At 32.2% G+C, this 25607-nt stretch overlaps 3 protein-coding genes across 3 annotated transcripts in view; 2 read left to right on the plus strand and 1 right to left on the minus strand.

Moving 5' to 3' along the window:
- Positions 1-3227: 3227 nt before the first annotated feature.
- LOC144852719 (uncharacterized) overlaps positions 3228-25607 on the minus strand; it is a 100648-nt gene continuing 78268 nt past the window's right edge. The window contains exon 15 of the mRNA XM_078710674.1: positions 3228-5132. Coding sequence (XP_078566800.1) covers positions 4973-5132 — 160 coding nt within the window. The 3' untranslated portion in view covers positions 3228-4972. The remainder of the gene's footprint in view (positions 5133-25607) is intronic.
- Positions 8056-11905, plus strand: LOC144852731 (ficolin-2-like). The gene is made up of 4 exons (XM_078710693.1): positions 8056-8316; positions 9304-9440; positions 9947-10208; positions 10907-11905. Exons 1-4 carry the CDS (start codon positions 8151-8153, stop codon positions 11158-11160), a joined length of 819 nt encoding a protein of 272 aa, XP_078566819.1. The 5' UTR covers positions 8056-8150; the 3' UTR covers positions 11161-11905.
- LOC144852732 (ficolin-2-like) lies at positions 14929-23328 on the plus strand. Its single transcript, XM_078710694.1, has 4 exons — positions 14929-15037; positions 20690-20826; positions 21793-22054; positions 22358-23328. The coding sequence occupies exons 1-4, from the start codon at positions 14944-14946 to the stop codon at positions 22603-22605; spliced, it is 741 nt and encodes a 246-aa protein (XP_078566820.1). The 5' UTR covers positions 14929-14943; the 3' UTR covers positions 22606-23328.

Genomic DNA, 25607 nt, shown 5'->3' on the forward strand with positions numbered 1-25607 from the left:
CTTTTCCGACTTTCGCAACTCTTCTACTGTTATTGGCTCAACATTGATAGATACAATTCTTCCTTGACTATCCCTTCTAATCTGAGTTATTAGAAACAACCACCATTCATGAACCTGTAATGACATGCTGAACACACTTTCTGGCCAGGTTTTAAATTTATAACTTTTGCATTCAATGGTTTTCTGAAAGGTAATATTAGTGTCCTGACTATAGCCCAAATCCAGTTCCAATTTTTCTCAATTTGGACTAAAAGTCAAATCAATCAATCAATCAAAGTAACATTTATTTCTCTTCTTCTCTTTCATAGAATATAAAAATTAACAGTAAATATGATTAAAATAAGAGGGGCAACATACCAAAAAAGCGAAGCTTGTATAAGGCAGCCCAACCCCAGCCCATAGTGCAGACTGCAAACCACCACAGACGACTGTTGTTTCTGACAACATTTTTGTAAAACATTCTCTGCATCGGCATGAAACTGTCCTCTAATGTTAAACATAATAATAAGCCGATTTCCTCTATATCATAACAAGCAGACCTTTTGGAAGAGAAACAGATTCCAAAGTATTAACAAATTCTTTGAGATCACCTGAATTTGTTGACGCCAAGAATAAAGTTGATGGCCAAATTTTCTACTCCATACGCTACCCATATGTCTATATCAAGGCAAATCTTCCTTGCACATCTCTTTGTAAATGTTCTACTAGGTGAAAGATATACAGATAAACATGCAAAAATGATAAATAAACCGTTAAAGATATATTGTTCAAAGACACATAAAGATTTTGAATAGGCGACTTCCACAGATCTCCACTTGTCTACTAAAATTCAGATTCAGATAACATTTATTCAGATAATAATGAATGAACATACACAAAATAAAAAAAAGGATATTAAAGTGAACATAGATAAAGCAGTAATTGGAAGTCATATTATCATGGATCCCTTCTAGAAGTTTAAACTTGTCTCGCAGGGACCCACAAACAAAACAAAAAAATAAACAATAAACCTAGAGTATATAAGTATATAATTGAGGATAAAAATTGCAGTATAATAACATAACTAACATCAGCTTCTATATCAAATTTATTTAAAATTATATTTCTATATTTTCATTATATAAATGAAATAAGTACCGACATTGGTAAATGAAAAAAATTAATGGTTTTATGATATATGTAGGTTTTAGACACAATCTTGAAAATAACAGTTGTATAATTGGTTCATTATAGCCCTGTAATGTGAATTGCTTTTGCAGCCACTTTAGTTTTGGCAACTTAGGAAAATTCTCTCCTACTTATTTACTCCACTTTGCGTCTTCCTGTCTCTGAATCCAAATTACTACTTGCCATAAAAACATATATATTTGGATGGTGGCCATTTGAATGTTGGCCGCCATATTGGAACTGAGTGCCTGCATATTAGATAATATATACTGCATTAGTTTTACTGACCCAGACAATATTGATACAGTACCCAATGCAGCAAGTCTGAACATTTTCAGTTGGAGATAAGAATATTTCAGATAGCCTCCTGTTTCTTAAGTACATCAAAATACAACCAAGTGTTTACAACATAAATTCATCTGACTTCTAACCCTTAGGGTTTTTGAATAAAAACCACTTCCTCAATTTGGATTATATTGAATGTCTTCACATCTGTTTGGCAAGTTTCAAATCAAATTTATTGTACCAGGAATCTAATCAAAGTTATTGAACCTGTTGGTGACCCAAAATTCAAGGAATTCAATTTTCCCTTTTTCTGGAATTATAAACTATTTATAAAAAAAAAATCTAATACAAATATTAAGGCCTAGCCTACCTCAATTTTGTATTAGATAAAAAATAGTTATTTTCAACAACTTGCACAGCCAGCAATTAATAGACTTCCTTTCCAATCGTAGTAATCAAATAGCGCGCAACTATTCTTTCCACCTGAGATTTCACAAGGTTCATGTATGTGTGTGAAAACATGTAATAAGTCGGGAGATCAAACCTGGTTACAACTTGTTACAAGTTGTAATAATTTAGGCAGATGTAAAAAGGGTATAAGCCTACATTAGGCCTCTCATTGTACAAACTGCATTTTTAGTTAAAACGGAATGCAAACTTCTAGAAGGATTCAACATAAAAATGGCTTAAAATGAGTGCATGAGTAACTTTGTCTTTGCATACATCAATCTTCCCCTTGCTTGATCAAACACAAATCTCACTGTTAGAAAAAGACATACAAATGTCACCTGAAAAACTCCTGGTAGTAGTTATGACATTTTCTTGTAATCAAAGCCTGTTTAAATTTAGATGAGTTATTATTTACAATTTATACATGCGTTTGTTTTATATGCCCATGGCTGGTAATATAATATCATGTTTGCTATACTTTTCTACTATATTTTTCCACATGTTTAGTTTATAATAATATTTATTTTTAACTTATAAGTTTATAATGTAATAGTGTTTATTTAAATGCTTAATTTGAGAAACATTCCAATATATAAAACCTTGAATACACCTGTGTTTAATGTTGTAGGTCTTCTTTAAAATATTCTATCACCAGCTGGTATTTTAAAAAGACAATTATATCTTGGGGTTATATGCTGCTTTTGACACTTGTTCTAGCCAAATTGCCTATAGGCCCTAGTGCAATATGTTTACAATGTTTGTGAGTCCCTTGTTAATGCCTTTTATTACATTGTCGTTTCACCTGTTCTTGTACATACAATTTGTTGCCTGAGCTGTGTTTGTGATTTTATTGATTTCAGGTGCTATACTTTTAACACAATTATTAGTATTTCATGAAACATGTATTTCATTGATTTTTGTATTCAATAAAAAAAAATCTAACAAACGTAAAATAAAGGAAACTGTCTTTTTTTTTATGTATGAAAATTTCCTTTAACAGAAATACAAATATATTACTTATATTATATAACTATAATATTATATAACTAATTTATATAAAAAAAAAAAAAAAAAAGTTTTCTCTATAGTCGTATACATCGCAGTCAAACATATTTTACAGGTTTTTATTGATTCATAGTCCGTACAATGTAGAGTGTTGTCGGTACAAAAATTCACATTCATGGAACAAGAAAACAATCTCAAATCAAAACATTTATTGCACTTTATTTCAGTACTTTTTCTTAGTGTACTAGTTTTACGTAGAATTAAGACAGATTTACCCAAACACATTTAATATTGTATGTGTAAAAAGTATTCTACAGAAATTTACAATTCTAACATAACTTAGTGTAATATTATACAGGACATTAATTGTAAACGAAGAAAACTTTGCATTAAGAAGTATATTGCCATCCAAGAAGGGGTACATTATTAAGGAGACTCTAAAGCCCAGTTTCTGCTGCTATACAAAAAACAGTTTTAAAAGCATATTCACGCAATCATGATCTCAATTTGACCTCATATTAAAAGGTCACTGAATGGCGCAAACATTTGACTATGTGGATAATAATGACATCATTACACAAAACCAACCACAAATGATCACTAATGAAATAAAACCGTTTTATTTTTAGTACAAAATAAGGTGTCATAGTGACAGGACAATCAATAACTTGTATTATTAAAATCTTTCTTTAAAATAACCACTAAAAAATTGTTAATTCACAGTTTGTACATGTATAATCAACTGAAATGAATAACTTGCACATGCGCACATCATAAAAATGACGTCGTTGGGTATCGCTTGACATATTTAAATAGAAAGGTTCTTAATAACACCCATGGTCAACTTTCCCTACACCCGGTCAACTGATTTAATCCAATTTATATACAGTAAATATAACTTTTTCAATATTTTACCAGACAACCAAAATGTCTTGTTTTGATAAAGTACATTGAAAAGATGTCCTTTTTATAGCAAATCCAGTTACAAACAATATAGGGAATTTGTAAGATTTTTAAAAATACAGACCCATGTCCTTGCAGTACTGTTATTTCAGATCAGTTTGAAATTTTAAAAAGAACATTCCACGAAAGTTTGAGCTTCAGCCGACAATTAAATTTTATTTCTTTTCTTTATAGTTCAGTAAACAGTGGATACTGTATACCAGGTTTGTGTACATTGTTTATTTTGAATGAAAAATACTAACAATCAGGCCCCAATAATACAAGTTTAAAAAGAATCGGGTGATCCTGTCACAACTAAATAATTACTCATTATTGTTACATATTCTTAAAATGCAAATGATTGAAAATGCTAATTAACATTTTAAAATGGATACAACGTTATATCATGGAAGTAAAATTTACCTCCATGGTTATATCAGAACAGTGTTCCAATCTCATCCCTTAATCTACAAAAATGCAACTTTGACACTTAATTATTGGAAAGACATGAAGATCAATACTGTAATAATTCATATAAAAATCTATATTATTGTTTACATAAAATCTGCAGACGCAGCTAAAATACAAGTAAAACAAGTATAGCACCAATGAATACTACTTTAAAAAGGTGTACAAAGTTATGTACATAAAAACATTGATCATCAAAAGCTACACATTTTTTTGTGTTGGCCATACATACCAGTTGGATTCAAACTTTAAAAACCATGCGGCCGATTTCAATACCACAGTATTCAAGTCCTAACACAGTTTTAGTGTTCTCTTACTGATGAGTCAAGTAGGAACAACATTAAATTTCTTATCCAGGAATTTTACAAGAATGGCCTTAAAATATGTAATAGAAACTAAAAATATAAACTAATACATGAAAATACACAAGGTTGGCTCTATTAATTGATTATGATTATGGATTATTGACTATTTTGTCTGTGTATCTTTATCAGTATCTATATTTTTCTTCAAAATCACCCTTAACTGCCTTTATTACCACTCATTGTGAAAGAAGAAAGAAAGAAACCCAATTAACGAAATGATGTTTTCATCTTCATAATTATCTGTTTTTAACTCTGTACTGTTTGGTTAAACAATTCTTATTACCTCCTTCTTACACTGTGCTGCATGGATCTCCATTCTCATCCTGGTAAGTAGAGCCTAGCATACTAGGTTGAATTGTCTGTGTGCTAAATACTTCATCTGCACTCTCTTTCATCTGTGGCTCATCACCTTTGGCCTCGGCAATGTGCACAACTTTGTTTGTCTGGCCCCTTAAAATAAAAAAATAAAAAATGACATTATACCGTAGATATTAAGGAACAAAAATGTTATCAATTAAATGTCAAACGGTATATAAACTTAACAAGTAATTTGTATATATTCATATTGTGATTAGTTAAATAATATTGAGTGTTGAGAAAGTGTATGCTACCATGTGCAAAAGATCACATTTTTATGACAAAAGTAATTTTAAACAACTCAAATTAAAAACTAATGTTTGTTTAAATTTATGTAAAAAGAAATTATCTTTTGTTTTAACTTGTGAATATTCAATCAAAAAACATGTTTTCTTTAGTTTAGTCATTTTGCATTGATCATACTATGAAAACAGAGACGATAGTAGAAACAAACTACCAAAACCTCTACAAGGACCCTGTCCCTAGATTTCAGTTTATTATTCTGAAAAGTATCTCAGATGGTCAGCAACTGTCAATAGAATAGAAAATTAGGGTTAATGTATTCACATGCTTATCAAAACTGGTTGTTCTGCTTGCAGCAGCCAGAAACTGAAGCTTTGACACCATACTTAGAGCACATAAATTGATTCAGTACTTTCATTATTGATTCCCATGACCTCTTCCATTGTGTCTTCACCTTATTTTTAAAGGCCAGGTGCAGGCAAAAAATTTCTATTCCAATAATTATCAATCTATAGTTCCTCTATGTTTCATAATTTTGGGTATTTTATTTGTGTTACAGGAGCTTGTTGAAAATAAGCACTTTCTTATCAGTGGGAGGATAGTTCAAATTACACAGTAAAATCTCTTGTATTGTACACAAATGTTGTAAATAGAGAAACTATAAAAAATAAACAGTGTGGTAAAAAATGTTATCAGATGACTAAATATAACTTGAATTTTACATTTCTAGTATTTTTATTCAACTTCAGAACTTTATTTTTATGCTATAGCAAAAATTATCCACTGTAAATACATCATCTTTTTTCACCTTCTAGGGAGTCACCAGACATGTTATTACAATAGGTTTTCTACATAACTACTGAAAAAAGTGTTCCTGGTTTTTATAGAAAAATTTTGCCAAATTTTGTATTTGACCATTTTAAGGGAAATTTATGTTTTTTTGTCTTGATTTCTGTTACAATTTTTGATTTATGTACAATTAACCAGTTATTATATTTAAAATTCATGCCTGTACCTGAGCTTTAAGGAAGTATTTCCCAATTTGAAATTTTAAAAAAGATTAACTGTTGATCACAACATATTTTCCCATGTTGCTTTAAATGGACACCAAATATGGTTACATGGACATGGGTTCATATGGAATCGATTTAATATCAAAGGTGTTTTTCTTTGGACATTCTAATCCCCCAAAAAATGTTACTAACATACTCTGAAAAGTCAGTAGAACAATTAAAAATGTATTTAACCTTTATTTTAAGTAATAACATTTAGAAATTATTATGAAAAAAGTACAAACAGCCATAAAAAAAGAACAGCATGCACTGGTTATAGTCTTTCTTTTTATGTAGCCAATTAGACCCGCTGAAATGAGTCATGTATGCACTCTTTATTTGCACTGGAGTGCAAAAAGTGCACAGCAAAAAAGCATACAGCACTCTGCATGTAATCATATAAACCGATCACGCTATAGACTTGCTGCACGATTTACGCGTACGTACGTATGTATATATCTTCTGTACTACTCGACTGTTTTGCTAGGCCTACAGTAGGCTAGCTAGATGTGTGCTATTTCGGGTATTCACAATGTTATGCAACATTGTAATTACCCTCAAGTGCGCTACATCTCCACTAAAGCACTCCGACTTGTGCATTATTTGTATACAATTAGGCAAAGAGGAAAAAGCATAGACAAAATCAAAGTGAACATGCATTGTTCATCAAAAAAGCTTCATTTTTGTTGTTTAATAATAAAAGAGACAGACAACTATAGATTGGCACTAACCATCCCAAGGGGTATTTTCATACTCAACAGAGGTTTGTTATAATTGTAGGTTATCCATGGCATTAAAAGTCAATACATTCCAATACCTTGCGTTTAAAACACTCTGATCAGGTCTAAGAATGTATACATTCATGACAAACGCATGACAGTTTACATCGTTTTTTGTTATTTTTATTTATATAATGTTACTTTCAAATATACTGATTTGTGTTTTTACTACTTTAAAATAATTTCAAACATAATTATTACACAGACAATTCTGTGATTAATTTATGAAAATATTAGCAACGCCAAGTGTACTTTTCTTTAAAACTGAAAACATGAAAATATATATTTGACGTTAATAGCTATTTTGCTGTCATAATTATAACCTAGGGTACAGGTATAATTTTGGCCTGATAATCGTAGCCTTTTCATTGGTTACAGCTAAAATCACTGAGAAATGTGGATTAGGATTAGCATTATTAAATCTACTCCCCACCCTCCCCCTTGCTAGGTTTAGTAATGCCATCGGCGAGATCAGTCACCTAACGTTATTCCGCGGTTCAGACACAGAAATATGTATGCCACTTACATAACGCTAATTTAACGTTGCGAGTCTGAAAATACCATAAGGCAATTACACAATTAACTCAAGGTCAATGAAATAACTGGTTATTGATGTCCAATGTGGGTAATTTCCTTAATTTTAAGAATATTTTTCTGTTGCCAAGAAATTTGTGGTATTCCCACAAAATATTAAAAAAAAAAAATAAACTAGATTCCAGTTACTTATTACTTCCCCTCTTCCATTGTGACATTTATTGTTTCCTGTATAAACCTCCAAATTTGAAATTCTAAGAAAGAGTAACAATATCATCTGTCAATCATGGAAATTTATATGTTGCTTTAAATGGCCACCGAATATGGTCACATGGACATGGGTTGATTGGAATATTCGATTATATCAGGGAAGAGTTAACTCTATATAAATACACATGACTTTGGAGCTACAGTCCATAATTTAGTTAGTGTTCTGACGAGACACAACCACTAGCTTACTACTAATATTATATCAACCTGACATAGTTTGTAAAGGCAGAAAGATGCTGGCAAGATGGTTCTTTGTGTCACTGATGGTGGCATTAACCCTCTCAGACAGCTGTGTTGTAGAAACTGAAGAACAGGATGGTGTTTCTAACATACTTGTTGTTATTAAAAAAGAATGTGGTGATGAAGGAAGCGGTTTTCAAGACACTCAAGTATTAAAAGGTAGTTATTTTAATTGTTGTGATGTTATGTGAACAAAATGCTTTGTATTTATGATGGCATTTTAGATTGCCATATTGCATGCATATTGAATTGTAGGCAAGGTAGAAGAGTGAATTAAGCATCATACACTATGCCTATTTTTGCAACGTCTAAGTTCACATGATGTAGCTTACTTTTTTAAAAGCTTTGCCACATTAGAATGGGCAATGGGGGTATTGAATTGAATTGAAATATATATTTATACTGGGCGACCTCTTCAGTCAAAGACTGGTCTCCCAGAGGGCCCAGTTGGTGATCAGTGGCTGTGATGTACTAATACACCGGGGTAATCCCCCTACTCGTCTCGAAAGATGTACTAGGATTCTTTAAAGTGCACACGAGCTAGATGTGTACACTGGACCTACGGTTTATAGTCCTTATCCGAGAAGACTCGTTCTACCACCAGAACCATGGAGTGAGTGAGCCTCGAACCCCTGCCGATGTTATGGCTACGTAATTACGGTTCCACTGTCTTAACCGCTTGGCCACTCACTCCATGGTTCTGGTGGTAGAACGAGTCTTCTCGGATAAGGACTATAAACCGTAGGTCCAGTGTACACATCTAGCTCGTGTGCACTTTAAAGAACCTAGTACATCTTTCGAGACGAGTAGGGGGTTACCCCGGTGTATTAGTACATCACAGCCACTGATCACCAACTGATCATTCTTGCATATAGGCTTATAGGCCATTTCACAGAGCTGTTCACATCTGGCAATCATTTTTTGAAAGTGCATGATTAAACTAATTGATTAATATATTTATGATTGTCAAATGTTATGTTTTTTTTACGACCTGTACTCCAGAAAATATGGTATATTGTAGTCTCACACGTTAGGAATTAGTTTTGGGAACAAGTTGACATGGGAGCAAGTGGAAATGAGACTTTGGATTGAGTTTACTGTAAATTCTTAATTACAATTTATTTACTTATGTACATCTCTTTTAAGATTATCCACGAGACTGCACTGACTTACTTGAACGCAACAGTGAAGCAACAAGTGGTGCTTACATGATCAATATTCGTGATGGAGGTAAACCATTCAGAGTTTACTGCGATATGGACACTGATGGAGGTGGATGGACGGTAAGGCCTAATATTTCATTCAATGTTAGTAATTCTACAAAAATATTAAAACCAAAATATTATAATACCCGTAATAGTTTTCCATAATTATATGAGCATTAAAACACAGTGCCTTTAATTTTCAAAATTCACTAAGAAAGAGAAAATCATTGTGCACATGCGCATGTTTCTTTGCATGTGCAGAATGATTTTCTGTAGTTTACAGATTAATTTGTTATTTACTATATGAACACATAACAAGACTATGAAATTTAGGAAGTTAAAAACTCCGCTGGACTGGAGGAACTGAACAATGATATAAGAAAGTCTAGTTTGAACAGAAGAAACATTTTAGCAACACATTTCTTTTACCTGTAGTAATAGTAAATGTATATCTTGATCTTCCAAAATTCTTACAAAACGTCAACTTGTAGGTATACTCTACAAATTTACTCGACGAAATTCAACCATTATGAATATGACTTTGTCACAGATCTAAAACTCACTAATTAATTATATTTGTAAAGGTTTTTCAAAGACGAGAAGATGGATCCATGAATTTCTATAGAAATTGGGCAACATACAAGGCAGGATTTGGGAATGTTAATAGTGAGCATTGGCTTGGTAATGACAACATTCATCGCCTTACATCTGATGGTCAGTTTGAATTAAGAGTGGACATGTCCCCTTTTGAAGGAGAATCTGCCTATGCTAACTATGGCAACTTTCGAATAGGTGATGAGGAAAGCAACTACAAACTGATATGTGGTAACTACAGTGGTAATGCAGGTAAGGACTTGTTTTCACACCGTTTGGCTCATCTACAATACATTACTATAACAAATTAAATATTGTAATGTCAGTATTATGTCTGTCTGGTAATAGTGTTTCTCTGATACTTCTAAATAATAATATAGCACGACCTATGTTGAAATAAAACTGTCTCACAAAGTCACGTTTCATTTTGAGATGACGTCATCATGTTAAAAGTTATTTCACCTATGCTACACTGTATGTACAGTAGTATGTATGCAGTATATAGTGTATACCTGTATAGATACTTTAGACACAAAATAGAGAGCACACCAACAAAAAGTATAATTTATATCATGCACTAACTTTCTGTTGAAAAAATGGCATGTTCCACAGAATGTTAAAAATTAAAAATGCAAAAAAATCAATTTCTACGCGTTTCATGTCATTTTAAGCATGTATAAATTCGCACGTGCGTACAAATGCTTACGCGCGTGGTGTGCAGTGTTATAAAAATCAATCATGAATAACATTTTTCCAGTGTTTCTAGTAATTTTACCAAATTTGAAACCATATTGACTTAAAATCATAAGAGCATGTCAAATTAAAGCAGGATTTAATGTAGTAAATTAGGAAGTACTATATACCAAAGTGCACATTATGTCCAATTTACTGAAATTGGCTAGATTGTACTCAAATGATATTCAAATATTATATTATTATCTTTATTTTAGGTGATTCACTGGCATATCATAACAATCACCGGTTTTCAACCTTTGATACAGCAGCCTCATCATGTTCTGTGTCATACAAGGGAGCTTGGTGGTATGATGCCTGTCATGTATCAAATCTGAATGGATTGTACCTGGGTGGTACAACTGATGAGTTTGCCACAGGTGTGGTGTGGAAAGCTTTGAAAGGTTACTACTATTCCTTGAAAACGACTGAGATGAAAATACGTGGAATTAATAGAACAGTAAAAGCTTAATGGTAGCATGATATAGTGAAGTTGATAACTTTCGCTTTCTTTTGTTTTGTGAGTTAAACTCATTGTATAATAGTTAATTTGAAAACCAATAAAATTCAAAGACACTTTCCCTACGTTTTTTCGATGTAATATAATTGATTGATTGATTTACTTTATTAACCAGAGTCACACAGATACATACAATATAAACATATAAAACAATTATAAAATCAGTACAACAGTTAGACTCGATCGAGTTAAAAGGATAACCCAAAAAAGTAAAATACGGAAAAACAAATTGCACAGATTCCATACACAAATTATAAAAGAAGAAAATAAAAATTCAAGACGTAAAAAAAAACAACTATGATTTAAAATGGTTAAAATTTGTATAGAATGGTTTAAAAAAAATTTAAGGTCACAAACTGAAATTTATGTAAAATTAAATACTATATTGGCCTATTGAAATATATGTTTTCATCTTTAAACGGTTACAAAAATGTGAAAAATAAGTCGTTTCTAATAATTTAAGCATCCCATGATAAATACTAGCATCCATCGTGTACAGATTGATATTTCTGTTGATTTGAAACATCAAGAATTGCAGGGAAAGTGTCTTCACTATGAACACATTTTATTTTTTAATTTGTTATAGAACCTAATGAATAGATGACACAAAACAGCAAACGCAGAATAAAATGGAAAATAAGTGTGGAAATGTAATACTGCAAAAAAACAAAATAAATAAAGTTTAATGTGCAAGTTGTTTCCTATGTTTGTTTGTAATTTCTATTATAGTTTGAGATTTGTGGTGGGTGTGGGTGTGGTGGGCGACAAACAGCATTGGTGTTAATGTTTTGATATACGTTTGATATTAAATATTATTAAAAAGGTAGTCAATGGGTGTGGGAGGGGGTTGTGGTGTATACTCGAGGGTAATACCCATAATTACCCTGTTTTATAATAAATTTCTGAACTATAAACCAATTGATTGTTCTCTTGTAATATAATAAAACATGTGTTCGAATCTAGAGTTTGTTCATATTCTGTATTCAAAAAGTTACTTGCTGCCACCTATCTTAGTAAGCTCATTTGCATTTGTATAGCCAGATGGCATTATTTTTAATTATTTTCTATTATAAAGAATTTCAAGATAGCTGATCTATCGTGATATTAGGTCTTAGGGGGTCTTAGCTTTTGTGATCTTAGGTTTTGTGACCCACCTACTAGGCCTAGCTAGACCTAGGACAGCAATACGAAACTTCGACAGGCAACTGGAACTCATCTAGGCTAAATTATGTGTTTTCCAACGACTCTATGTCTTGTAGAGATGTTTCCATTAATCGATCAAAATCCTAAAAATAATCTAAAGTTACTTTAAATGCCTTTTTGATCTAAATTAGTACATATACCCTTTCCAAAAATGGTACCTCCATCACCATGTCATAATAACATTTGCAACGAAAGTACAAAATAGGTGGCGCTGTTATATTTCAAAAGCAATAGTATAACAAAAATATTTTCCAAAAGCGAACAGATTTTTTTTTTCGTACACAAAAAAAACTACTATTAAACAATCGTTTAATAGTGCGTACTATTGCATGCCATGTGACCCACAATCGTCCAATCAAATGACAGGAATTTCTTTAGGTGTTATATAATATGATCTAACAATCTTTGAGTTAGAAATATGCATGGCTTGGTACAAATGACGGTTTCCTGACGTATCAGCTCTAGGGCTGTGTTTATACAACACCCTAAATTTGAACACGTCTTTAATTTTTAGCGTGTTGCACGGGCCGAGGTCAACCCCACAAAAACCTTGCAGTTATACATTAAATCGTAATACCGTGTTATACCATATTTTATAATCCTAAGTTGTATATATACTCGCATGCAATGAATTAATATTATAGTTTATTGAGGATTTTAATAAAACGGATGATTTCGTTTAAAATTTAGTTTATTCAGTTATTGATTTTTTAAATCTGCTTTTGAAATTGAAAAAAAAATGTTTTAGAATTAGGATAAAACTATGCTACATTTTGCCAAATTATGCCAACATTAATTAGCGTTAATGTTAAGTGCTAAATCAGTTAAAATATGCAAAAAAAATTATCTACTAGATTTGGTCAACATTTTCACAGCACATACTTATATTTAACGAGAGGTCAAAACAATACCCTGAGGACACTTCCAACACGCCAACAGCAACCGGGAATCCACAAAATGTTAGGATTCAGCCAAGTAGCCTTTTTTGCAATTAAAATCTCATTACACGGAATCTCTTCGGTGTTATACAACACACTTCTCATAAGCGTGTTGAATATGCGTGTAATAGCGTGTTGTATAAACGCGCCCTAGGAGCCATGTAGCCGGCCTAACTTGTTCTTATAAAATCTTGTATGTAATGGATGTTTCTTATCTTCAAAAATTTTACTTAATTTACTTAGGACCTGTTTTCATAAAAATATTTTAAATCATTAATAACCAACTATAAATTGATGTTATAGTAATTTAATGAGACCTAAATTTCTTGTGTGTTTCATTCAAATTAATCAATCAGGCAATGAAAGAGATAACTAATACTAATTGAATAACTGTTTCATAGAATAATTTCAAAGTACAACAGCTAACATTAAATTTATTTAGCTTTCTGAGGAAATATAACCTTTGGTGACCTTTTTTAATTATCTCGGCCGTATTTTTTTCAAAGCTGAGTTGATCATCAATACCTGTATGTGTACCAAGATATTTTGTTTCATATGAACACGTTCAATTGTCTGATCATTAACTATCAGATAACTTTTTTCATTTTCTTTTTTTTTAAATCCATATAATTTCTTTAGTTTTTCTAAAATTTATCTTAAGGTAATTGTCACTGCACCATGACATTAATTGTCACCGGTTTGGGCAAACAACGCAGGAGAAAATTTGATTGGTTATACTATATAGGTAAAAATTGTTAATGCATGACTTTCATATCGTAAGCGTCGTTCACTAATCTTGTACCTTGAACTGTCGTAACGAACGAAAGATAAGTATATGTCATAAGTAATTTTTTCTTGGTTCAGACCATGTACGCCGCGTACCCTACAAAAGCATAACTCTGTAGGTCTGAACAGGGCCTTAGATGCTCACATAACTGAGAACACCTGTGAGTTATGTACTATTGAGTTACGGTCGAATAAATGGAATGCAGTTATGTGTGTTTTGTTATTGTATTGGTGTATTGGTAGCTTTTAGGTTTCATGAATCAGTTTCCTAAACGCCCCCCAAAAAAATCTTATCAATATTGATTGATCGATAGATGTTTGGTTTTAGTACGTTTACTTAGCATATAGATAACCATCATAAGTTTGTCTATTACATACATGTTGAAATAACTATGTATGTATGATAATTAAAATGGCTTCATATTTCAATTTGTTGTTTAAAATTTAATTTTACCAAATTTGTACTTCAAATACAACAGTACATTCTTTATTAAAATTATATTGAATGACACATACTGTATATTCCATTAAATGTTATTTGTTTAATCTAATAATGATTTCCATGTTTTACAGATTGTATTGTTTGTATAATAGATTTGTATTACACAAAGTGCTTACAAATGCTAATTTAGAATCAACCATTTATGTAGCCCACTTGACTGCTAGGAAACTCCCAGCTGAAAATGATACATAAATAGAGCTGACTGGGGCTACCTTCCAAAAATTGATTACGGCTTTCTGATACTAAGACACGACTCCCGGCTTATATATCAGACAGGTAGTTTGGTGACTGTGAAGGTAGAAAAGAATGCTAGGAAGAAGTTTCCAACTGTCTCTGCTGGTGACTCTGGCACTCAGCTATGCTGAAGAACAGGATGGTGTTGGTGAGACAAAAGGAACGGGTATGGCATTCTTATGGCATATTTATACATATCCTATTGAGTTGTTAAGGGATAAGACTTAAAGTTACTTAGTTCATATTTGTGTCAATATAAGATCATCTCTTATTGTTTGTAAAATGTACATGTTCCACAATAGTTTTCATCCTGAAAGATGTGACCTTATTACCTCCACCAAGGAGGTTAGTCGATCGTGTTTGTCTGTTTTTTTTTACTAAAAAGTTATTGCCAGATCTTTACCAAATTGAAAACACAGATAGATATGTGGTCAAGGACCACTCCATTAAATTGTTGAGGCAATCTGGACCAGGATCCCAATTCTGGACCACTTTTTAGTATTATTTTCAGACCTGCTAATGTTAAAAGATACTAGTGGAACAATTTTAAAAATCTAGCTACAGGTAATGATCTTAGTGCAAGAAGTAAACTGAAATTGCATTTTCTCAAGAATTACTTCATTTTTGTACAACAGGCAAGATCGAGTTATAATTTGTAATTTTTAAACATAATTTGATTTAACTAGAGGGTGAGCTCGCTCCCCCTCTAGGAAGTGTAGACGATGGTTCCTCGGAATGATAATGACTCGGGTAAAAAGTTTTAGAAGGAAATTCTGGCCTGGATGTTTTCGGTCGGTTACCATTATTGAAATGCTTTTTTAGATATTCGTAAAACTAAACCTACTCACTAACCTGTTTCACAGTTTCTTAGATGATTAATAGCGTTTTACGTATAGTGTTTATTGTAGATATGAAAAGTGGTAAAAAAGAATAACAAATGCTTGATAAATTGTAGATAACAGTCCGATGAAATCTACTAAAAATAGTATAATTGTGTTATAAATATAATACAATTACAATATTGTGTGTATAAATGTGGATGAGCGTTTATTAGATGGTATTTGGATGGGGGGGGGGGGGGTTGGATGGTGGCGATAATTATTTTAATTGATGTTTTATTGGGGAGGTGTTCCGGCCGTTTATTCAAATAAATACCATCCTAATTGGTATAATTAATACATTATTCCGCGACACAGTGAGTCGTTTTGGCATAAGAAGGAAGACGTTTTAGACGGCTTGCAACATGGGCAGAAGTATCCCAGGGTCCTAACGGGACACAGATAGCGCACAGTATACATAAAGTCCTGGCAGCTTACTCAACAACTCGGCTATCAGGGTTTCATTCGATTTCAAACAAAAGCTCTTATCATCAGTTCTCTTGATGTAATTTTATATACTTATTTCCCACAACATACTATGTTTTATGAATATATTTTAATTTGATCTTTATGTACTACTATACCTTCACACGCGCGGTCCGAAAATAAACAAAAAACCAAAATGGCTATCGCCACCAAGCACCAACGGCCAACTTAGTTGAAACCAACCATGCAGGGAAGTTGCAAGGTGATTGACACACCTTACCGTGAACCCGGAAATTACTTCTACCGCGCATAGACTTAAAATTTACCGATTAAAATCACAAACTTTATTATAAAACCCTTTATAATATCTTCCTAAGATAGAAATATGGAACAATATCGTAATAGTGAAAACTAATGTTATCAAATTTACATTTCACGGTACATCTGAGATAGATAAGATTTGTACCAAAGTTTTTCCATTGTGCTCGCCTATGTCAGAATTAACCATAATTTATAAATAGATGTACAGGATTTTTTATACAAATAGTTTTTAAAAACCCATTTCTTAAAACTTGCTTGTTTCTGGCATTTTGACAGGCTCTTTGACTTTTTTCTTACAATTTTCAAAGTTAATAATTGATCTATTGTTAGTCAACTGAAAATATTGTTAGTTGATATAATTAATTTTATTCTGTAGTACTATTTGCAACATTTTTTTAAATACCAACATATGTGTAATTATTTATTTCATTCTGTAAAACTAAAATCTAAGTAAAGTGACAACACAACTGTCATATGGTATATGTATATGCAAATGATGTAATAAATGATAAAGAATGAAATTTAAAAGTTTTGTCAATAGTACAAATAAACAATAAGATTGGAAAATATAATTAAATTATTATATTCACTGTATTCTATAAAGAAAGTAAAACAAAATAGATATTATCCTAAAAATGACTGAAGACTTGTGTGCAAAACAATCAATATATGATATTGGATTTACGAAGAGAAAAATATTAAAGCCATACACTAAATTGTTTGGTTAAGCATTTCCCATATACTGTATTAAAACATTTTTTTTTTAGTATGTAAAATGCAATATTTCATTAAATCGCCAAAATGCAAAGTAAAATAATAAATGATGTATGCTTTTTTTTATTCTTGATATCAGTTTCATCTAGCTAAGTCAATTTTTCAGAGTTTATTCCTTATGGCCAGGAATCGATGTGGTTATGCCTTCACGGTGCGCAATCAAAAATGATGCGGTCTACGTGCGATTTAACGAAATCACGTTTGCTTCACAAGCATGAATCACAATTAAACAAAATTTGGTACTCATAAATTTCAGGTCATATTTCATCACATGGCAATACAATTACGTGCGTAGCGCATATAACGCATGCGTATGCGCGCTTAACATTTTCAAAATTGTCAAAATTTATTTTCGATGAAATTAGAGTACGTTTCAGGCAATTTTAAGCGTCTAAAAAATTGCCATGAGTGCGCAGATTTTTGCACGCGCACTGCGCGTTGAACGTTATTGCGCACTCTTTTTGTCCGATTTCTGTTTTCAAACCTTTCTTTAATAATATCATCATATTTTATTCACTTTTGAACTCGAATTTGCGTTATACGAGCACATCAAAAGTGACAGACTATGCACGTATAAGTTAACAAAATGGTGAAAATATGCTAAGTTTGGGAAACGAAACGAAATACGATTTTTTTAATTATCCGTATTGTTTGTGTATAGATTATACACATGATTTATAATGAAATCTAGATAAAAAGTAACTTATGTCTTTATTATGTAACAAATGTGGTTTATGACATTATACGCAGAGGGATCTTAGATCGGATTGTGATACCGGCTATTGTATTTGCATCAGCAAGATGCTACCATATATTATAAATAATTAAAGATTCTGAGAAAATCAATCAGTCAATATATCTTTTAAAAATCAATTATTTTTATTTAAATCAATGCATATAACCTATAATTCGTCATAGTGACGAATTAAATCTAGTTACATGTTGAGTTTGTGTTCAAACTTATAGTAAAGTCCTGTCAGCTTTATTCTAACTTATTCAAGATATGTCATAAAAGGTTCGTGTTCAAGCTTATTACAAGATAGTCATAAAAGGTTCGTGTTCAAGCTTATTACAAGATAGTCATAAGAGGTTCGTGTTCAAATTTATACAAGATAAGTCATGAAATATTGATGTTCAAACTTATTACAAGGTGTCGTGCGGAGGGTATATAAATCTATAAATCTGGACACAAAACAATTTGGGAAAGAAGCGTAAGAGTAATGTACTTTCACTTTTCATTAAAACACATTGGTTCAGCGCCATGCTAATTTAATCTTTATTAGAGGTCAGCATTGTAGTTGCTGTCGTCATGACATTATTGTTATGAGTGTTTTCCTAAGCGGTATGACAGAGGCGGATCCAGGGGTGCGCACGCGGCTCCACCCCCCATGTTATATCAGCAAAAAAAAAAACTTGTAATGGCAGCGTAAAACATAAAGTGTAGATACATCAACAATGGAACGCCATGATTACCAGTATGTGTGGCTATGAAGTATAGTGTATCATCATCATAAAGGATATGTTAATATTAATATAGTACACTATAATAACTGTTGTAGTTTACATTATAGCAACCGATTTTGTTTTTCTAGGCCACCCGCCAATACGTACTCAACTGTATCAATACCTATTTATTAAATTATATTGATATATTTAATTTCCTCATCAAATTGATGTAAATAAATATTGACCTATAGTAAGCATTGAATTTTGCGTTTTTTTCTGGGCTTCCCCTAGACGTACGTTCGCATTGAACTTGAACGTAATCAAAACAAAATACTGAGTGAATTATATCTACAACAAAATGTTATCGTCCTTTAACTATTCGCGTGTGTTTACCGGAGGAAAAAAGTATGATCGTTTTGCTTATTGGTAGCATGCTACATATGAGAGATAGCCTTTTCCTGCAAATTAGAGGGCAGTGCCATTTATCATGAATTTTATTTGCGAGAGTACCATTTCTGGCCATCTTGGGGCGTCATTTAACAAAATTCGCTTCGCCACAGTTCCTGTCGACGGCCCTGGACAAGTACTCTTTACCGCTGTGTGGGGTGTCTCGAAAACAGAGACCAGAGAGGTCTCTGTTTTTTGTTGTTGATATGCCGATCAAAGAACATGCCGCAACGATAAGAAGAGATTGATGAATTCTTGAACGCGTGTGAAAAGACTGTCATTTTGGAATAAAAGGTCGACGTCCTAAAAGTAAGATGTATAAATGCATGCTGTGCCTTTTAGAAACTAAAAAGCGGGAGATTATTTCAAAAGCTGACACTAGTTTTGTAACATTTATTTACAAGCATAAAAGATAATAACGTACAATGCAATAACAAAATGATATGAGGTCAGACTTTGAGGCAGACTGGAGGATGAAGACAAATATATTGTGTTGGGCGAGCCTTAAAAAAGAAATGAATTTAAAAAAAATAAATAAACTGATAAATAAATAAACATTTAACACGGTTTTTGCGATAAAAGTTGGGTTTTAATAATTTATGACCAAGCTCGTTGGTGGGTATTTGCAACACTCTTAATAAACAGGGATTATATTAGGTCTCGGGAAATCTCGAAAAAAGAGACCCCCAATATAATGAGACGTTTTAGTGGGGGGGTCCATCAACAATGGAACGCCATGATTACCAGTATGTGTGGCTATGAAGTATAGTGTATCATCATCATAAAGGATATGTTAATATTAATATAGTACACTATAATAACTGTTGTAGTTTACATTATAGCAACCGATTTTGTTTTTCTAGGCCACCCGCCAATACGTACTCAACTGTATCAATACCTATTTATATTGATATATTTAATTTCCTCATCAAATTGATGTAAATAAATATTGACCTATAGTAAGCATTGAATTTTGCGTTTTTTTCTGGGCTTCCCCTAGACGTACGTTCGCATTGAACTTGAACGTAATCAAAACAAAATACTGAGTGAATTATATCTACAACAAAATGTTATCGTCCTTTAACTATTCGCGTGTGTTTACCGGAGGAAAAAAGTATGATCGTTTTTACTACTGTATGATGCTTGTACAGTGATTAGTTCACTTGTGATATGTAGCTTGTTGGGTAAAACACAAGAACAACTTAACCTGAAAAGAGACTTAATTACTAAAGATAGAGTGAGGCCTAGTTTAAAGGCTTCACTTTAGAAGCCTAAAGTAGATTGAAATAGTGAACTATCTCTATGGACTGAAGTATTTATAGAGGCTTAATACTTAGCAACCTAAAGTTTCACTGAGGTCTGGAGTTTAGTTTAGTCGTAGGCCTACCTAGTAACAAACTGGCATATCTTTGTTAAGCACTAATGTATTTACATATACTCCTTTACTTTGTCATCCATACTAAACCAACCAATCATTGATTTGAACTATTATGTAGACTATTATTTTTTTGTAAATCTTTTCAAAGGTTATCCACAGGATTGCACCAACATACTTGAACGCAACAGCAAAGCCAAAAGTGGTGCTTACATGATCAATATTCGTGATAGAGGTGATCCATTCCAAGTTTACTGCGATATGGACACTGATGGAGGCGGATGGACAGTAAGGCTAAACCAGTATAGTACATTAATAGACTGTAGCTATAGACCTAGCTTGGTGTTGTCTAGTTGCTGCATTAATTGTCTTTCTTTTTTTAGCAGAATATGTTACATTTCACATTTTTACCGGTTAAAGATTATTATCGCAATAAGCCTATATTCAAAAATTCAAAAATCTTTTATTGTCCAATTACATACAAAATACATACATGCCATTGGAAATGTGTTGTTTGATACACTACATACATAACAATTAAAAATTATATAGAGTTATACTGAACATCATTCACAAAACTTGTTACAACAGAAGAAATAAAAAATTTGAATATAAAAAAGCACACGTAACTTAAACTAAAACTTAATGCATTGTGTTGAGGAAAGACTAGGCGTATTGCAGATTATTGCAAATTATTGAAGTAAGTATGTACTATATTAAAATATCATTAAAAAAAATACTCTATTTAAAAATGTAAAATATCGCAAAATCAGTCCATTCATAATTGTATATTTATCTATTGCACTGCTTATTAAAAGTTTTAATTGAACTTGGTACAAACGATTTACTATATCTCGTAGTTCGTGAGAGAATACTCCGTAAACGGCACCCTGACCTTAAAAAGTTATACTCGGCATATAATGGATGGTTTGTATTTGCCATTATTCGTTTTACAAGTGATAACACTGACTCATCAAATCTTATATTAAGATCGATTTCAGGGATATTTAGCATTTTACTAGCTCTTCGTACGATTCTATGTAGTTTTCCCTTATCTTTTAGATTGAGTATATTGAATATACATAGTATTTGAATTTACATAAAATGCAGTTTGTGACCTTGAACTAGATTGAAAAGACGTAGGGAATGTGACTTTAGCATAATCTTAATCTTCCAAAATCCTGTCAACACATGTCACCATTTTATTACATCGATTTAACACCGTTTCTTTTGTTTTAAACGTTTGTTTGTAAGGTTTTTCAAAGACGAGAAGATGGATCCATGAATTTCTATAGAAATTGGGCAACATACAAGGCAGGGTTTGGGAATGTTAATAGTGAACATTGGCTTGGTAATGATAACATTCATCGCATTACAGCTGATGGTCACTTTGAATTGAGAGTGGACATGACCACCTTTGAAGGACAATCGGCCTACGCACACTACGGTAACTTCCGAATAGGTGATGACGGAAGTAACTACAAACTAATATGTGGTGGCTATAGTGGTAATGCAGGTAGGTACAGGCCCACTAGACTAGACTAGTCTTACTTCCATGATGATCCACATATTATCATGATAGCAGATAATACTTTGTAGTATTGTCCAATATCTAAAAAGATGATCTATATATATATCATTTAAAATATTTATTTTTGACTGACATGCACAAAATATTGTACAAGAGAATACAGATGCGTGTACACTTCCACACTAAATAAAATAACTTAGATCATAGAAATATTATAGTGAACAATATCTCTATGCTTATATATATAATGCACAAGAATTCTAATAACTATTTGTAATTCTATTTTAGGTGATTCATTGACACGTCAAAACAATCAAGAGTTTTCAACACTTGACCAAGATCATGACACGTATTCTACATCATGTGCTGTGTCATTCAAAGGAGCTTGGTGGTATAAGGATTGTCATGATTCAAATCTGAATGGATTGTACTTGGGTGGTCAGACCGATCAGTATGCAAAAGGTGTGGTGTGGAGACATTGGAAAGGTTACTACTATTCTTTGAAAACTAGTGAGATGAAAATACGTAGAATTTAGAATGATGAAAGCTTAATGGTAGCATGATACAGTGAAGTTGATAACTGTCGATACCTTTTGTTTAAACTTAAAGTTATATTAATTAATTTGAAATTGTTAAGACACTTTCCCAAACAGAAATTTATGTAAAATTAAATACTATGGACCTACTGCTATAATTTGTTCATCTTTAAACGGTTAAAATTTTGAAAAATTATTATAATAATTTACCATGAAGGGAAAACAATAGAAGAACCATATTTCTCCGAATTGTATTAATAGGCTAGGTCTACAGATACACAATGTTCATACGACTGCTGTTTTTAAGCCCCGTCTACGAGGTCATTCAACGCGAGCTACTTAGGTAACACATTGTTTTTCTCTTTTTATCACAATTAACCTAACGTAATGTAACATATATTTAAGACAAGGAATATCTGGTTTAATGTATGCATTGTTTTTACAAAACATCAAGCATTAGAGGAAAAGTGTATTCAATATGAACACATTTTGTTTTTAAAATTTCTTATTGAACTTTGTTAATGGATGACACAAACCAGCAAACGCAGATAACAAATAAGCCCTCTCATAAAAACAAAAGCATGATTAATTAAAATGTCTAAAATATAAAACTAAGACATTCTGACTCTGTAAACTTTTCAGATTCTATTGACAATCAATGTTTAATCTTTCAATATGAATAAAAATGGAAAATAAGTGGAAATGTAATAATGTGTAAACAAAATAAATAAAGTGTAATGTGCAAGTTGTTTCTTCTGTTTATTTGTTTGTATTTTCCATTTGTTATAGTTTGAGATTTAACTCTGGTGAGAATTAAGTATATATTTTAATAATTTCAATTACAAATACTTTTTATTCAATTATTTTGTCTCCAGACAGTACCTAAATATAATACAAAACATGGACAAGGAACAAGAAAAAACAACACACACAACCAGACAGAGACGTGAATCCTAAAAAGTTTCAAGAATAAACAATTTTTGCTTATGAAATACAATACTACTATATTTTTACTGTTATTTCTTTTTTAGCCGAAATGTTTGTCATGAGGAATAGAGGCTTCAGGCTTAGACATTGGAGCCCTGGGCTTGATGCCTATTAATAGCATGTCTTTTTGTTAGAGCAAGAGCAGTTAACTGTTCAGGCCTATTGCTTGCTCCTGGCAAGATTGTACTTGAAGACATGCCAAATAAATATTATTATTTCTTTTAATTCTAAAGTTTTCTTCAACAAATTGTGTAATTATAAATAATATATTTTAATACTGTTGAAAGCAGAAAAGAGTGAATTCAGGAAAGGATGAATTCCTTCAGTATTTATTGGATAGATTTGTATGTATTTCAACACGATTTTGACAATATGCTATTGAATGATTATATTGATTCAAATGCGAGTCGTTTGATAAAACTACCTTCTTTTGTACTGCATCTTCAGAGTTGTTTCATACAAAATAAACTTTGAGGGGATTTCCTGATTTGAAGTATATCATATTACAATTTAAGCATATTTGCCATGTTGCTTGGACACCAAATATAGTCACATAAACACAAAGAAGGGCAGTTGCAGGAATATTTCAAGGGGGTTGAACAAGAGTCCTGGATGACTGGAAATGGTACTCTCACACATTTATGATAATTGGCACCTTTAATTTGCCGGAAATGACACACCATAGGGCGCTAGCAAACAACAATACTATTGTAGCCTACATTTTCTGCCTGTAAAACACACACGACTACCAATATTTTTTTGCATTCAATGCGAATATCAGGGGAAGGCCCGATGAAGACATTTTTTTCGATATTATTATTATAATCAATTAATACAAATTGAATAAAAAGTTAAACAAAAAAATATGAAGCTTATAAAGATATTGAGCAAAATGTTAATGTTATTTACAGTACTTTCACAAATTCATTCTTGCTCAGAAACATATCTAAAAAAAAACAAGGCCATATAGATGGCTGCAGTCGCGTGCTCATTAGTGTTTACCGACCGACCGACCAACCTACCAACTGACCGAAATTACTGAACATGTTTAAAAATGTTGAAATGTTTAAAAACATTTATATTTTTTTAATTTACACGTGCGTAGCCTGTCACTTTTGACGTGCTCGTATAACGTAATTTCGAGTTGAAAAGTAAGTCAAGAAAACAGAAATCGGGCAAAAAGAGTGCGGAATAACATTTAACGCGCAGTGCCCGCGCAAAAATCTGCGCACTCATGGCAATTTTGTAAACGCTTAAAATTGCCTGAAACATACACTTATTTCATCGAAAATAAATTTTGAAAATTTTAAGCGCGCGTACGCATGCGTTACATGCGCTACGCACGTAATTGTATTGCCATATGTTGATTTATGCCCTGAAATTTATGAGTACCAAATTATATTTAATTGTGATTCATGGTTGTGAAGATATGATTACATACGTGATTTCGTTAAATCGTGCGTACACCGCGTAATTTTTTATTGCGCACCGTGAAAACATAACCACATCGATTCCTGGCCATAAGGAATATACTGTGAAAAATTGACTTAGCTAGATTAAACTGATATCAAGATAAGGTCAGAAAGCGATAAAACGCATAGTGATACCGGACCGACAGACAGACCGACAGCCATAGTGAACTATAGAGTCGCGTCCACGCGACTAAAAACTGACTGCCAGTACATTGTGTGTGGTATGATTGCTGGTTAAAATTTACACTGTCAATTTACAAAATTCTCTAATGTTATATGGATATTATATACGATGAAATGGGATCTAAATTTTAATTTACTGGTACAAAAAACTATGGGCAACTAGGGCCACACCCCTGCACGGATCCCTGCACAAAAGTACTTTTGTTGACTTAAGCTGACTTTACAAAAAAGTGGAACATCAATGAATATATTTAGCATTTATTTTAAGCTTTGCAAAAATAAAAATTGGGATTTTACTATAAGCCAAACTTTCTCATTCCAGAATGATAAAATAGACATAAATCCATCCTTCATTTTTTT

This window comes from Antedon bifida, chromosome 9, assembly GCF_963402885.1.
Source record: "Antedon bifida chromosome 9, ecAntBifi1.1, whole genome shotgun sequence".
Classification (NCBI taxonomy): domain Eukaryota; kingdom Metazoa; phylum Echinodermata; class Crinoidea; order Comatulida; family Antedonidae; genus Antedon; species Antedon bifida.